The sequence below is a fragment of the Dermochelys coriacea genome, chromosome 8, assembly GCF_009764565.3.
Source record: "Dermochelys coriacea isolate rDerCor1 chromosome 8, rDerCor1.pri.v4, whole genome shotgun sequence".
NCBI classification, from domain to species: Eukaryota; Metazoa; Chordata; order Testudines; family Dermochelyidae; genus Dermochelys; species Dermochelys coriacea.
The window spans coordinates 8,350,526-8,365,616 of record NC_050075.1 but is presented as its reverse complement, the minus strand read 5'-3'; the positions used below and the strand labels follow the sequence as shown (position 1 = coordinate 8,365,616).

Sequence of the window (15,091 nt, the reverse complement as noted above, 5' to 3'; positions counted from 1 at the left end):
CCTGAAGCACAGTGGTTAATATTCCTTGCACATTTTTTCTAGTCGAATGCAAATATGGATGTTCTTATTCTTTATTTGTCTAATCCTTTATTTAAATAAAATCCTGCTAAGCTGTTGGCCTTATTACTCTCTTGTGGCAATGAATTCCACAGATTAATTGTGTTGTGTAAAAAATAAAAAAGGCATTTCCTTTCATCAGTTTTAAATGTGTTCATTTTACCTCCTCCACAGGGTTTTGAACACTGGGACCATTTTTTCAGAGCCCATTCATATGTTACTGAATCATCTTCCAAAACATTGTTGTTATCTACATTTAAGGAGTCTTCATGGATCATGTATTTGTAAGTCAAAGAAATCTTGGCACCACCATGAGGAATCACCTAGTCAGGAAACAAGACAAAAAAAAATCTTTAAAAAGTTTATATCAACTTTCAACGACAATCGTGACACGGATATAAAAATATTCCCCAAGAGATTTAAATGTTTTAACCCCATTAGAGTTGTTCTTGCTGTTAAGTATCTCTTTATCCTTGGAACATAGGGATTCTTATACTGCACATTTAAATAGGCTGTCACTGCTTTGGATTGATTTTTCTTGCCAGTGTTGCATTGACTTTAAAGCACCACATTTTTCCATATCTTATTCTAAAGGAGAGAAACATTAGGGTAAATGATATGGTGACTGCTAAAAACAAAGATTAATTAAAATACAAAGATTAACTAAAACAGGTGGAAAGAATTGTAATAACCTCAGTAATAAACACAACCTTTCTTACGATGGTCTTGCAAGTTCTATGAATAATAAACTCATTACCTAACCAAGGAATGGAGTCTCCACAAAAAAAATGACTTAGAGCCAGCTTCCACTATAGTATTGAAGCCAATGGAACCATTCATGGAATATGTTGCTATTCCACGTGAGTAAAGGTATTGAAATCTTGCCCTTAGAGAATGTAATTTTTATTCTTCAAGCAGGCTAGATTTTCAACTGGTGTAGATCAGCACAGCTCCACTGACTTCAGAGAGACTCTGTCAATTTACACCAGTGGAGGGTCTGGCCCACAATATTTACACTGCATTTACTGTTTTACGATATACAGTATAGTGAGCAGAGTTTGAAAGATTTGTGAATTAAAATTCTGATATGGACTAAACCACCTGAGACCCCATTAAATGATCCTCGATGCAAAAGCATTCTGTGTCAGACATTTTCAAAAGTGGGTGCAGATGTTGTTAAAGGGTAATGTACATCTGACTATGATGTGCTACACTGATTTTTTTTCTTAATGTTCACATCTCAGCTGTGATTAGTAAGTTGGATATCATTAGCTAGTGATGATTTCTAGGCCACCCACAGGAAATAATCAGGAAGGTCAGATGCTTGACATACAACCCTGAAGTCACTGTTAAACACATTTCCAGTAAGTGGTAATGAGCGAGTTGGAAAGGGATTAAAATACATCACTTTTATTCTTAAAGCAGATGACTTAATGGGTTTCACAAAAGGAACCTATAATATACTATAAAACATTATGACTCAGTGTAATCCAGACACTGTCTTCCACAGAAGATGGTTTTCAAGCGACTTACCAGAATGACTATTCCATTGCTCAAAGGCCCCATGGTCTGCACTGTTTCTCTATCGTCATCATTCCGGTATTCCCATTCCACACCCATGTCAACAAATACTTTAGAATCTGGTACATAGTTGTCTTCATTTAAAACAAATTTCCCTGTTTCTCGATTCTTAATTGCTATAAACAACATAACAAACATGAATATTTGGGGTTTTCATTTCATTTCTAATATTTTTTTCAGTAGAAGATTAGATGAAAGAGCTCCAAGTATACCAGTGTCTGTTCTTCCCAGTTCTCTCACTGGTTTGAGAGAGAATTTTTTAGGCATTCTGCTTTACCTCATTTTGTTTTTTCACTCTAATACAGAGACTTCTGTGTATTTTTTTTCTGGCCCTGTGTCTATGTATTTTTCTCCAGTTACTTTTCCAGGATACACCCTGTGATCTGAATCCATCTCTTCTCTAGTTAATTTCTGTCCTATCGTCTACTATCAGAGACCAGAGTGGTCTTTGTTTTACTGATATCCCTGGCAAATGTGTACATCTGACTCAAGCGCTCCTCAGCACCTTCAGGCTTTCCCCCACCTCATAATTTAAATAAACCAACAACCACTAGCCAAGATTTTCAGAAGTGGCTAGTGATTTGGGTGATTCCATTTCAGGGGCTCATTTTGAGACATCTTAATAGGGCTTGATCTTCAGAAAGCACTGTGTACTCATCCTCTGAAAACCAGGCCTCTTTAAGATGTAACTAGTTGTGCTTCAAAAACTGAGGCATCCCCAGGCACCAGTTATTTTGGAAAATTTAGGCCTCTGTCAATTTATGCACCAGCAGTCTGGTTCCCTGTATAGACCTTCCCTTCCCCAAATGTTTCCAGGTGCCTCATGAATGTAAACTATTCCTCTTTGCTCCATATACACATCCATACATTGAAACTCGAAGGTTTCAACAGAGTGTGGAATTGGAGGCATTTTAGAGAAAACTAAACGGGAAAGTCTTGACACAAGACTTTTTCTAGAAAACTAAATTCAACTCTTAAACATCTCTTACAACCCTCCACACCCTTAAAATACAGGTACCAACGTGTATCCCGATGTCCATCACCAAGTGGACCTCATGGCACCAGGTACTGATTCCTATCACTGCAGCCTGTCTGCATTTCACATCTCTATCCCCATCCCCTGGAGTAACCTCTTTGTTGCGGCAGCAACAATCAGCCTCCTCCACCTGTTAGAATGTGGGTCCTATCTACGGGAGTCTTTCCTCCATTCCACATTGTTCCCCCTCTTGATGAAACCAACTTCCCCAAGTGGAGGAGCCGGTTCTGAGCTGGGCCTGGTCTACAATATCTCTATATCCTACTTCTATCAACAATTCGGTCTCTTTTTCCCTCAAGTCCAGCAAACACGGCCTGAAGCTGCTGCACTTGGATTCAGAGTCCTGAGCTGCTTCTGTTGGGTGCATGTAGGGAACATCTGGGCACAAGGAAAGTGGCCATATGTTCTTCAGCCTGGGCAGTAAATAGGTAACACCACACATTGGTTTATCTGTTGCTGGTCTTCTACCCTGTCCTTTATACTGGGGATGACGGGAGTGGTTTATCTTGTGACATGGTACTTGGTTGACGTAAGTTTTGCGCTGAAGTTTGAAGATAAAGTGTTTCTTTGTTCACTATACACATTTTAATCCACTCCATTCACAGCAGCCTACTCCTCTCAGGAATGATCTTCCCCCCCACAATGGCCACACTTCCCTGGGTTCACTCTCTCAGTCTAGGGTCCTGAAGTATAATTATATTAGCAGTATGTACAGACTTGTGAAGAAGCAGGTTGAGGGGAATGGGTGGTCATACTAATGCAACTGGTTTACCCCAAATGAAGAATGAGCCTAGTATGATTCCTGAATTGGTCACCATTCTGATCTGCCACAGGGCAATGAATGGCATTTTTAAGAAGCATTTACTGAAGAGAAGCTTGAATGGTTCATAGCAGAATTAGCAAGCCATTGGTTGTGAATCCACTTCGAATTAATTACAACCTATTAGACACTGCTTCTCACTGATCCCATTGCACCGTAAGGAGAGGATTTCAATTACTGTCTAAATTTTGTGATTGATTGGACATCTTAGCATCATTACTATTAACAATGGTGCAGAATTTAAAACAGAGAGAATGACAGTGCTATGCTTTGGAGGTAGCTGGGAAGTAGCTGAATACAGGATGCATATTGTGAACTATACACGTGAAGACAATGCAAATGCTATCACACCCTCCACTGAAATTCATTACCCCGTATAGCAGCAGACACACAGTGATTCTGGGATCATCCTGCAAAGGTGCTAAGTAATAAAACACGAGGGAATTAGGATCCAATTTTCTAGTAAGTTTCCTGATTTGTGCATGTAAAGGGAGGAGTGTTCTTATGCATAGACAGATGCACAAACACATTACAAGCTTGGGGGGTGGGGGTGAAGCAAACTAAGCCTGTACAGAAAATATATCACAAATGAATACTCACCAAGATTATGAATGGTGGCATCTGTTTCTTGTACAAGCAAGTGCCTTGCACCAGCAGGAATTTCAAACATCTTAATGTACCCTTTATTGCAACATTTAAAAAAAACAATAACTGGTCAATATGACAAAAACAGGGCAAGTCTGTTTTCCTGTATGTAAATGGATTTATTTTACAAAACTCAGGATGTTTTAAAGAAAGCTGGGCATAAGCAATTATGCTATTCCTATCTCTGTATCAGGTAATGGGAGAGGAAAGAGACAGTGACCTCTGGGTTAACAAAAACAGCTTGAATGTCATCAGCAACCTGATGCCACTTCAGACCAAAAGGGTTCCTTATCTCCTGAAGTGACCACACACAATGCAGAAGAGGAGGACATCCAGGTTCCAGACTGGTAATGACTGGGGATAAGATACTGTCATAGCATTCCATGGAATCAGATTCAATAGATGAGTTACATTAGTCTGCAGAGACATCTGCAACATGAATCAGTCTATAAGTCTCTTATGGGGGAACCATTAACACCACTTCCCTGTGCCAAGCATAGGCCCTGATCTTAACATAGAGGGACGACGACCTGGAAAAGGTCTTCACATACTTCCAAACTCCAGACCCATCTCAAAGATAAAGTCCTGACAGTGTCTGCTGGAATAGCTAAGCCTAAAACTATCTGCAATAGGCCTGTGTTTGTCATAGTAGCAAAAAGATCCAGAGAGAACAACAAGATCCAAACAAGAGAACTCACTGAAATCATTCACCCAGAACAATACATCTTGAATGAACTGACCTGGTTTCTTTGGTGACCTGGAGAATGTTCCTTTCACCACCTTGCAATGGGAGTTATCTCCACCACAGACACCACACTTATCCTCTTGCTTAGAGGAACCTATTACCCTGTCACATCCAACTTTCTGTGAGCAGAGAGGAAAGACAATGATACTTGTTTATCCAAACTTTAACTCAAATGATCCTTGGGTTCAGATATCAAACATAGGTTTTTAATATTAGCTAAAAAATTATAGTACTTCCCTAGAGTGCCTATAGGTTTTTAAACACACACATTTCCAGTCATCACAGTAATTGTAGCTTAGGTAAATATATTTTGTGATTCATTAGGGTCCTGGTTCAGGAAAGCATCGCTATTAACTCAAGGGTCTTCAGCCTGTGCTTAACTTTAAACAGATGCTTAAGTTCCACTGGGATTTAAGCACCTGCTTAAAGATAAACACCCGCAGAAATGCTTTGTTGAATCAGGGCTATAATTCCATTGTAAACTGTAATTTAAAATACTGATGAATTATAGCAGATCCCAATTTATACAAATTGTTGGTGATTATAGCCAGATCAAATAGATACGGCATACACATCAGCTACCTTTTAACATCACTTTCTTCAAAAGTTGATGTATGTTCCTATTTCATTATACATTCCATCATCATCAAGCCTAATGTAGGAAAAGCTTCACTGAAAGCTAACTGTCACAGTTCATCTTAAAAACACTGCAAATACAGCTACTTGTATAGGTAGATGCTGCTGGAATCTATTCCTATGCAAAGTGGTGGCAACTGCAAATATCACACACAATATTGTGACAGTTTTTGCATCAGCTAGTCCTGAAAAATGTTAAAAGTGAATTATCAGGAGTGATGCTACTTACCAAACAATCCCCTCGCACACAGATGCTATAAAAATCTTTATATGAGCAGCGGGTTCCATCGTGTACCATTCGTTTCATATAAACTACATCACCAGTCTCCTTGGATTCACAGTATAGGTGGCACCTTTCTTTAGCTAGAAGACAAAATGCCCCATATTTTGTTAAGCTTGAACTGCTCATTTGCTCAAGCAAGGAATGTCAGTTTGAATGGCAGCAGTATTAGCTATCAGCCTGCATCATCATTCATACAGCGCCAAGCACACTGTCCGCATCCAATAAATGCTAAATTGTTATTATCATTATTCTATGAAGGCTCAGTTGGAAACTGCTGGATAAAAAAGAACCAGTGGATTGTTCTTGGGACTGTATCTTAGGGTTTGTTGACTGCAAAAAAAAGCGCCACAGCTGTGAGTCTCAGAGCCCAGGTAAACTGACCTCTTTGGACGGGTTTCACAGCCTGAGCTCCAGCCTGACTGGGAACGTCTCCAGTGCTATTTTTAGCCCTGTAGCTCAAGCCCTGTAAGCCTAAGGCAGCTGAAACAGGCTCTGAGACTCACTGCCGTGAGCTTTTTTTTTTTTTCCCAGTGTAGACATACCCTTAGTGACTTAGTTGAGTTTACACTATATATTGAGTCCGGGCTCTGAACACAGGTTTGAGCCCATGGCCACCTTCTGTCTACACACAAATCAGTCTGACTTGGGACAGCAAGCACTCAGAATCTGGCTCATAGGAGTCTGCTGGTTGGAGGGGGGATCAGAGCCCGAGCTCCCCCGAGACTCAGATCCAAGCCCTGTCATTTTGCAGTGTGGACAGCACTCAAGCTGCAGACGTGAGAGAGGAGGTCTGTGTAGTGCAGTACAGATACATTAGCATGGTTCTGGGACCCAGGTCCAGCAATCATAAGCCAAAGTTTAATTTGCAGTGTGGATGCTCAAGCAGTAATTGGAAACATTGAGTCCACAAGGTCGGGTCCCACAGACCTGGGTTAACAATGCAGTGTAGACATATCCAAATAGGCCATTTTACTTCTTAGGGGGCTGCATTCTGTACTGTGCAATCTGGCCTGTGTTTGGGCAGTTCAGAGCTCCACTACCTATGGGGTGGAATTCTGCCTCAGTGATCACCCTCACTGTATATAAAACTGAAAAAGCAGATAGGATTTTGCCCTTGAATAGTGACAGTTCAACACTGTATGTGACATCAGCTTCCAAAGACTGTTAGGAGAGTATTGGACCACACTGTTTACTCCTAAACAAAAACATAATTCTCTACTACTGCAGTGCTTGGATCTATGATAGCTTAAGTCATCAAACAAGACAGGCACTCTGACAGACCATGAATAAAGTCATTTTACTACCAGTATGTGTACAAACAGCCAAACCATTGCATTTCTTTCTTTTACTCTGTTCTGAGTGAGCTGAAAACATGCAACAGAGCTGAAATGACTGGTTAAGGACTGAATAAATCTAGGGCCTCAACCATGGCTTCTTTGTATCCCATTTTCACACACATCCTTTGCTTTGCCCATTGACTACTCACATAGGGTGGGCACTTAATCCACTGTATGCCATCATGTGGCCGCACAGGCCAACAGGGACAAGTTAGCCCAAATGTACGTGTATGTGCATGCAGTACAGCAGACAAAACACCAAATTTCTAAGCCTTCTGAGGTTCAGTTGATAATAATGGGTACAGCTAGCTAAAAGCCCTTTCTTTTTTATTCTTGTCCTGGATACCCTTACAAGGAACATACCGAAGCAGCAGCTTGGTGGGCCTGTTGTTTGCAGATGCTATGATTCTATGCAGTGAAGAGAAGGACAGTCTAAAAGAGGATCTTGATAAATGGAGAAATGTGTTGGAGAGACATGAGCTCAAAATAAGGAGAGGAAAAACAGTATGCAGGATGGTATGCAGTTTCAATAATGTGAACATGGAACTATTATCCTTGACACTAGATGGGCAGACAATGCCAAAAACACAAACTTTCAAGTATCTGGGCTTCAGAATCTGGGAAAATGTGGAAATTGAGGAGGATATTAGAGTTACAATAATAAATTCCAGGCTCAGATGGAGAGAGATGAGTGGTGTTGTGTGTGACAGGAAGATACCAGTAAAATTAAAAGGGAAAGTCTATAAAATGGTGGCCCGTCCAGTTTTAATATATGGCACTGAGTGTTGGGCAACAAAGAAGAACCACAAGTAAACAATCTGTTCCTCAGAAATGCAAATGGATGAGTGGTGTAAGCAAGACAGACCATGTGAAGAATGAGTATGTTAGAGGCATGCTCAAAGTAACACCCATAAGTGAAAAAGTGAGTGAGTGCAGGCTCAGATGGTTTGGTCACGTAAAGAGCAGTCCTGACAACTATGTGGGTGAGTCCGTCCAACAGAGCAAGACCGAAGGAAAAAGACAGAGAGGCCAACCCAAGAAAAAGTTGTGGGATGTCATAAAGGAAGATTTGTTAGCATGTGGTGTGATAGAGGATATGGCATTGAACAGACCATTTTAGAGGGAGAGGACTCATAGAGCTGTTCCCATTTGATGGGATTAACACAAGGAAGACAACCACTAGTCAAATGAAGGGAGATGGAGACCCTAACTTCAGGCAGATTTGCCAAAGTGACTCTCTAGAGAAAAGACAAGGTAAGATAAAAATGTACGTTGCTCCCGGACTATGAATACTGTATATCCACTAAAATGTTCCATTTTTGTGCACTTATCTTCATAAGAGGGTAATGGGTGGCCCTGAATATGTTAGAACTGCACTTTATACCATACTTTTATGAACTTAAGGCTTGACTATAAACCAAAGTTGTATCCCTTTAACTATACTGGTATATAGTTAAATGGCACAGCCCCACATATGTGGATGCAGCTATACAGGCACCTGTACCCTTATTTCTGCCCAGGAAGGGGAATAAGATGGTATAATTATTTCAGTAAAATATCACACCCCTAACTAAACCAGATATACTGATATAAAAACGGAGCAGACCAGGTAGTTGTCTGATCTAAAGCCCACTGAAGTCAATGAAAAGAATCCCATTAGCTTCAGTGGGCTTTGGATCAGGCTGTAGAAGAATATTTTATACACACAGGTCTGTGGGACACACTGTTCTCCCCCTCTCTGTGGAATAAAATGTACATCTTGAAATGAAGCCATGAAGCTATTTGCATCTGCTCCTCTTCAAATTCCAGCTTGCACAAGAACTGAAGAAACAAGTAAAGCAATAGTGGAAAATTGTTTTGGGGAACAATTCAGACAAATGAATTACATGGGCATTTTGCCATCAACTCCTGGTTCCCATCAACTCTCAAGTTTAATGCATTATGATTGACCTTAAGAAGAGCCTTTCCTCTATTGGGATCTGAGAAACCAGATGCGGCCAACTCTGGCAAAAAATGGATGCTCTGGCACCTGGGTTCCCTATTATCCATTCTTTACTGAGGCCAAAATTTTAAACCTTGGCTGCCTGTTAAGACTCTTAATCCATACTAAGGAATTGAACTAAATGTTCTGATTTTAAAGATGCACAGCAGCTCCTGTTGACTGTCGTAAAGTCTGAAATTTGTTTTTTTACCTCCCTCATCATGTTTTCAATACATTAAGATTACAAACTAACATGCACAACCCGTTCCTGCATCAGTATCAATGGTCTGCAGCTTTGCAGACAGCACAAGCAGAAGAGCCAAGGATTGAGCCAGCATGGAAAGCAGAACTGTCTGTTCACCCCAAGAGGGGCTCTCTCCTGCATCAGGTTGATGCACATTGGTAAGGGGACCTGGGGAAGCCTGCAGTGCTAATGACCATGTGACACCTCATTAGCAGACAATGAATTTCTACCCCCAGAGCGGTCACACTGGGACTAAATTTGCTATGACAACATTAGAACAAGATGGGGAATTACTAACCATCGAGATGCTCATATGGGAGCCAGTGGTGTTTCGTATTCTGATATTCAAAGTAAGGATCCCATTGTCTACACTGCTCCTCTCTGAAATCATCAAACTCCTTGGGACAATCTTGAGTGTTGCAAAGCTGGAACTCATAGGTTGGCCCTATGCATGTACGGCCTCCATTAGCTGGGCTGTGAATAGGAAAGAAAAATAATGGTTAATTATAGCGTTAATGAATGAAGCAAGGGTTTTTTGTTTTTATAAATCCCTTAGGGACTGTTTCAACTTTCATTGATGTTGATAATATAATAATGCTTTCAAGACCCCTGTAATGTATTGTACTGTTATAACAAGCTTCATAGATGGGTACACTGAGGTACACAGAAGATAAATGATCTACCCATGGGTAAAAAGTGGGTCAGTAGAAATTTTGGCAGCATGTAATCCAGGAGTTAGAACTCAGGCTATGTCTGCACTTATGGTGGCACGCAGTACACACTACAGTGTAACTACAAACCACGGTGAAAGTTTCCGGCAGCAAGGAAGCAGCAAAGAAAAGCTCTGTCAGCTCCCCACTGCCAGAGCTTTCCCCCACTGCTGGAGCCTTTCACTACAAATAGCACTGTAGACGTGGGAGGCACTGCTAGGGCGTTTTAAGAGTACATCCTGGGGGTTCAAGCTCTCTTCTCTATTCCCCTAAGCTGTGCCTCACCATCTATACTGCTATTTACACCCATGCTAGCTGTGCAGGCAGTGTCTGTACTCTACACACCTCCGTAAGTGTAGACATACCCTGCTTTTAACCTCCAGTATGCAATATTCCTTGGTGCATTACTTTATCAGTAAATTAACAGGAATTCCTCCACAATCATTCACTGCATATAAGAAAAAAAACTGGGGTATTTTGAACTTACTGAGGATTGTCACATTGCCGAGTCCTGTATTTTACCCCTGTACCGCAGGTTCGAGAACAGGAGCCAAACTTACTCCATGCTCCCCAATTTCCGTCCTGTTTCAAGATATCTGGAGTTAACCAAATGCAGTGACCTTTAAAGCAGTGCTAAAAGAGAAATTGAAAAGGTTAAATATTGTGTGGCTGTCATCTTGATACATTTGAACACATACTCTGAGTACTGCGTATCATTATGGTCAATGAAATCTGAACATAATACCCAGGTTTCATTTACAGGCATGGGTTATGAATTTCTTCACTTCTCCAGAAGATAAGAATGAGTCCACATTCTCCTGATGTGCCTACAGTCCCAATCCTGAAAATACACCCATATTTAACTCTACTTAAGCACATAGAGTTAAGCATGTGCATAAGTTATTGCAGGATCAGGACCTAAGTGTGTACCACTGCTCTCTATTGCCTGGAATGTCAAACCTCCTCCAGAGTTTTATGACTCCACTTTGTGGCTGCAACCATAACTTTACAACAACTAACAGACTCATTTAGTACAAGTGGTAGAGATTTAAGCTTTTGGAACCACAGATATCAAGTGCTGTCTCTTATACCACATGCACTTAGTATATCTAGCAATGATGAGGATTCTTTCTACAACATACAGTTTCATTACAGCACATAAAATACTGTGTAGAGGAGGGAAAGGGTGCACCCACCGTGTTGAAAGCTTTAAGGTGCACAATTACTGTCAGAGTATGTCTACCCTTCGAGCAAGGGTTGTGATTACCAACTCCAGGAGACGCATCCATGCTAGCTCTGATCGAGCTTGCACTGTAAAAATAGAACATAGCCATGGCAGTGGAAGCATCAGGAGAGGATAGCTGCCCCAAGTATGATCCCGTCCGAGACCTTGGACACATACCCGGGGCTGATGCCCCTCCCATTGCTCATGTTGCTGTGCCTACACTCTATTTTTAGCACATTAGCTTGATCAGAGCTAGTGTGAGTATGTCTCCTCGAGCTGGGGATCACACAGTCAGCTTGAAGTGTAAACATACTAGAAGAGAAATGGCATTAAATGAACAATACTTAGCATATTATATATTCAATGCACTGTACCAGACGTTAACTAATTAATCCTGACAACAATCCTACAAGGTAGGTAGGTATTATTACCCCAAAGTACAGGTGGGAAAAGAGAATTAAATGACTCACCTAAAAACACACTGTGAATCAATGGCAGAGCCAGGATTAGAACTCTGGACCACCTTACTCCCCACCCTGTGCACATTCTTTTAGACCACACTTAAAATCATGGAAAGTTTTTCATGGTGAAGTCATTAAACCACAAAACACTCTTCCAAAGGAAGTGTTGAAAGCCCCATCCATGCAGAAGTTCAAAACCAAACTCGACAAAACACAAGGAGAAACACAGAGGAGAACAATTCTCAATACTCATACCTTAGAGTAAGTAATGTCTGACCTAAAAGGTTTTCTCCATCTCTATGGCTATGTCTACACTATACACCATTTTTGGAGGTATGTAGCTTACATACAGCTAAATACAAGCCACAGAGAAAAGCACACCATGTCCACATGACAGTGTGTAGCTACATGTCAGTGAAAGGCTCCGGCAGAGGAAAGGCAGCTTTAGTTATTCCTCATTGCCAGAGCCTTTCACTGCAGCAAGGAAGAGGAGGGGAAACAGTAAGGGAAAGGCTGCTCACCCGCCATCAGAGCCTTTCCCCACTGCTGGAGACTTTCCCTGCGGTGGCAAAGGGCTCCAGTAGCAGGGAGCTGGCAGCCTTTCCAGCTGTTCCCCGCTGTTGGAGTCTTTTCCTGTGGACAGGAAAGGCTCCAGCAGTAGGGAGGCCTCAGGACACTACACTGCTAAAAAATACAGTTTAGACAGGAGGCATGGCTTGGGCAGGTTGAGAACTTGTAGAGTACAGTACTCCAGGTACATGTGTCTTTACTCTACTACAGGGGTGGGCAAACTTTTTGGCCTCAGGGCCACATCGGGGTTGCGAAACGGTATGGAGGGCTGGGTAGGGAAGGCTGTGCCTCCCCAAACAGCCTGGCCCCTGCCCCCTATCCACCCCCTCCCACTTCCTACCCCATGACTGCCCCCCTCAGAACCCCTGACCCATCCAACTCCCCTGGTCCTTGTCCCCTGACCAACCGCTCCTGGGACCCCCTGCCCCTAACCACCCCCTGGGACCCCACCCACCTATCTAAGCCCCCCTGCTCCTTGTCCCGACTGCCCCAACTCCTATCCACACCCCTGCCCCATGACAGACCCCCCAGGACCCCTGACCCATCCACCCCCCCTACTTCTTGTCCCCTGACCGTCCCCTCCTAGGACCCCCTTCCCTAACAGTCCCCCGAGGACCCCATCCCCTATCCAACCCCCCCTGCTCCCTGTCTCCTGACAGCCCCCCTCTCCAAACCTCTACCCCATCAACCGCCCCCTGTCCCGTGACTGCCCCCCACTACTCCTGCTCCCTTACCAGGCTGCTCAGAGCGGCAAGACAGGCTTGTTGGAAAGTCTGGGAGGTGGGCAGGCACAAGACGTGCTGCAAGGGAGGGGGGACAGCGGGGGAGGGAGCTCAGGGGCCAGACAGGACGGGCCCGCGGTCCGAGTTTGCCCACCACTGCTCTACTAGCTTAATCCATGCCTCACTGTCTCCATTGCTCTATAGTTTCTGATTCAATGTCAAATCTAAGAGTATAGTGGTCCTGAAGAGTTTGAAAGCTGCCCCTTTGCTAAACACTAAAAAGTTTCCATCTTTTCAACTTTGTCCCCTCCCCTCTTCAACGAGACCCCCCCCCCATACCTCAGGGCCAAATTCTCCAGTCCTTAAGGAAAATTCCCACTGAAGTTAATTGGAGTTTTTCCTCACTTAAGGACAGCAGAATTTGTCCCTTGATTTTCATCATTCCTATAAAAGTCACACTGATGAAATGTGGGTGCCAGAAGATATTTTAATTCTTTTACACAGTTTGTCTGTTTTAACAGTTCCTGTCAAGTGAGAGGCCTGGTTCTCACACACAGATGGCCATAACAACAAGTGTAATCATTCACTTACTTTTCTTCTCATTCAAATCAACAACAACATTTTACACAGCTTACCAAGCCTGAGAATCCAGGAATTTGGCAGCCAGTATAAGCAAAGCATATGGCCAAATGCATGCTGCCAGCAAAAACAAAAAGAGAAGATTTAGAACACAAAAGTTTCCTTAAAGTGTAGAGCGATTAGTGCTCAGGAAGACATTCTTAGAAGTGATGGACAGTCATCAATAAAGTAAATAAAAAGGGGAATAATTAGTAAAATTGTGATATGATGTATTTTACTGGTTTGCTGAATTGTTTAGTGACTTTGAATCGCTATTCAGATTATTTATTGTGTCAGTAATTTGGTTAGACAACAGCTCACAAAAATAGAGGAGAAACAGGGTTTAAGATGTTGATTCTCTATCATGACTGTAAAATACTCTACATCAAAACATAATTAAGGGATCACATTCACTCCAGAGGAGCATGAGAGCCAGTAAGGGCCAGATTCCAACACCCTTACTAACGTCAAGTAATAACTGGACAGTATCACTGCCAGATGCCTTATGTCAAAGCAAAACTGGGGCACTGGACTATATGTATATTGGGCTCTAACAAAAACAAATCTCTGCTCCTGAGGGCTCTCATCTAAAGACATGAATACAGACGGCAATGAATTTAAGAAACAAAGAGTAGCATGTACACATTATTGCTGAAAAGCTTTATGAAGGAGGTGGGTTACCCACACAATCTATTTATGATGAATTTTCTCTGGCCTCGTGTCGTGAATGCTAATTCTCTCATGCTTCACAAGAATTTGAAAGTTCAGTGCAGCACCCTTCTCAGATTCCCTAGCGACACCAGTCTGGAAGGGTGGTTTAGTCTGAACAACAGTTGAAGGGTGGCTGGAAGCATGCATCAGGCAGTCAGTCCACATTTCAACCTTGTTTGAGAGAAGATGATATTCAATATTTCCTGGTCTGCAATTATCTAAAAATCCTTCTCTCATCATCAAAGCTTTGAACCACTAGGTATGAATTTACACATTATTCTCTGACTCTCTCAGCCTGTATGAAATCAGCTGCATATTTACAGCTTACTATGAAATGATCTAGTGCTTGAACTCAGGGGGCAGAGGCGAGGGGAGGGGAAAGTGATGCAGCACTCCCCCAAAAAGTGATGCCATGGTTTAAACTTTTCCCTGTTTTTTTCAGCCAGAAGCAGGGGAAAGGGGGTAGGATGCAACCATTATGAAAATCACCCATCTAAAGTACCGACAGGGCTCACAAAATGGTGAGTTAATAGAAGTGAAGCACTGTTGGCATTGTTGCTCAAGGGAAAGAAGCTGTCTCAGTTTTCACCAGAGCAGTTAGTCCTATGTTGATTGCCAGTCTCCACATGGTAAACATGGAAGCTGAAGTTTAGCCATCAAGAAACATGCAAAATGAGTCATCTCCAGCTCTGCCAATTCTTGTTTTGGG

At 42.2% G+C, this 15,091-nt stretch overlaps 1 protein-coding gene across 10 annotated transcripts in view; it reads right to left on the bottom strand.

Annotated features, from left to right (window-relative positions):
- The window catches only part of ADAMTS2 (ADAM metallopeptidase with thrombospondin type 1 motif 2), a 253,472-nt gene that overhangs the window by 22,051 nt on the left and 216,330 nt on the right, over positions 1 to 15,091 (bottom strand). For all 10 annotated transcript variants that reach the window (XR_006283147.1, XM_038414454.2, XM_043520282.1 and 7 more), the window contains 7 exons: positions 10,563 to 10,708; positions 9,664 to 9,839; positions 5,750 to 5,883; positions 4,880 to 5,003; positions 4,095 to 4,175; positions 1,591 to 1,754; positions 221 to 380 (listed from right to left, as the gene is read on the bottom strand). Coding sequence is in view for 9 of the 10 variants with exons in the window: in XM_038414454.2 (XP_038270382.1) it covers positions 221 to 380; positions 1,591 to 1,754; positions 4,095 to 4,175; positions 4,880 to 5,003; positions 5,750 to 5,883; positions 9,664 to 9,839; positions 10,563 to 10,708 (985 nt within the window). In the remaining variant the exon portion in view is untranslated. The remainder of the gene's footprint in view (positions 1 to 220; positions 381 to 1,590; positions 1,755 to 4,094; positions 4,176 to 4,879; positions 5,004 to 5,749; positions 5,884 to 9,663; positions 9,840 to 10,562; positions 10,709 to 15,091) is intronic.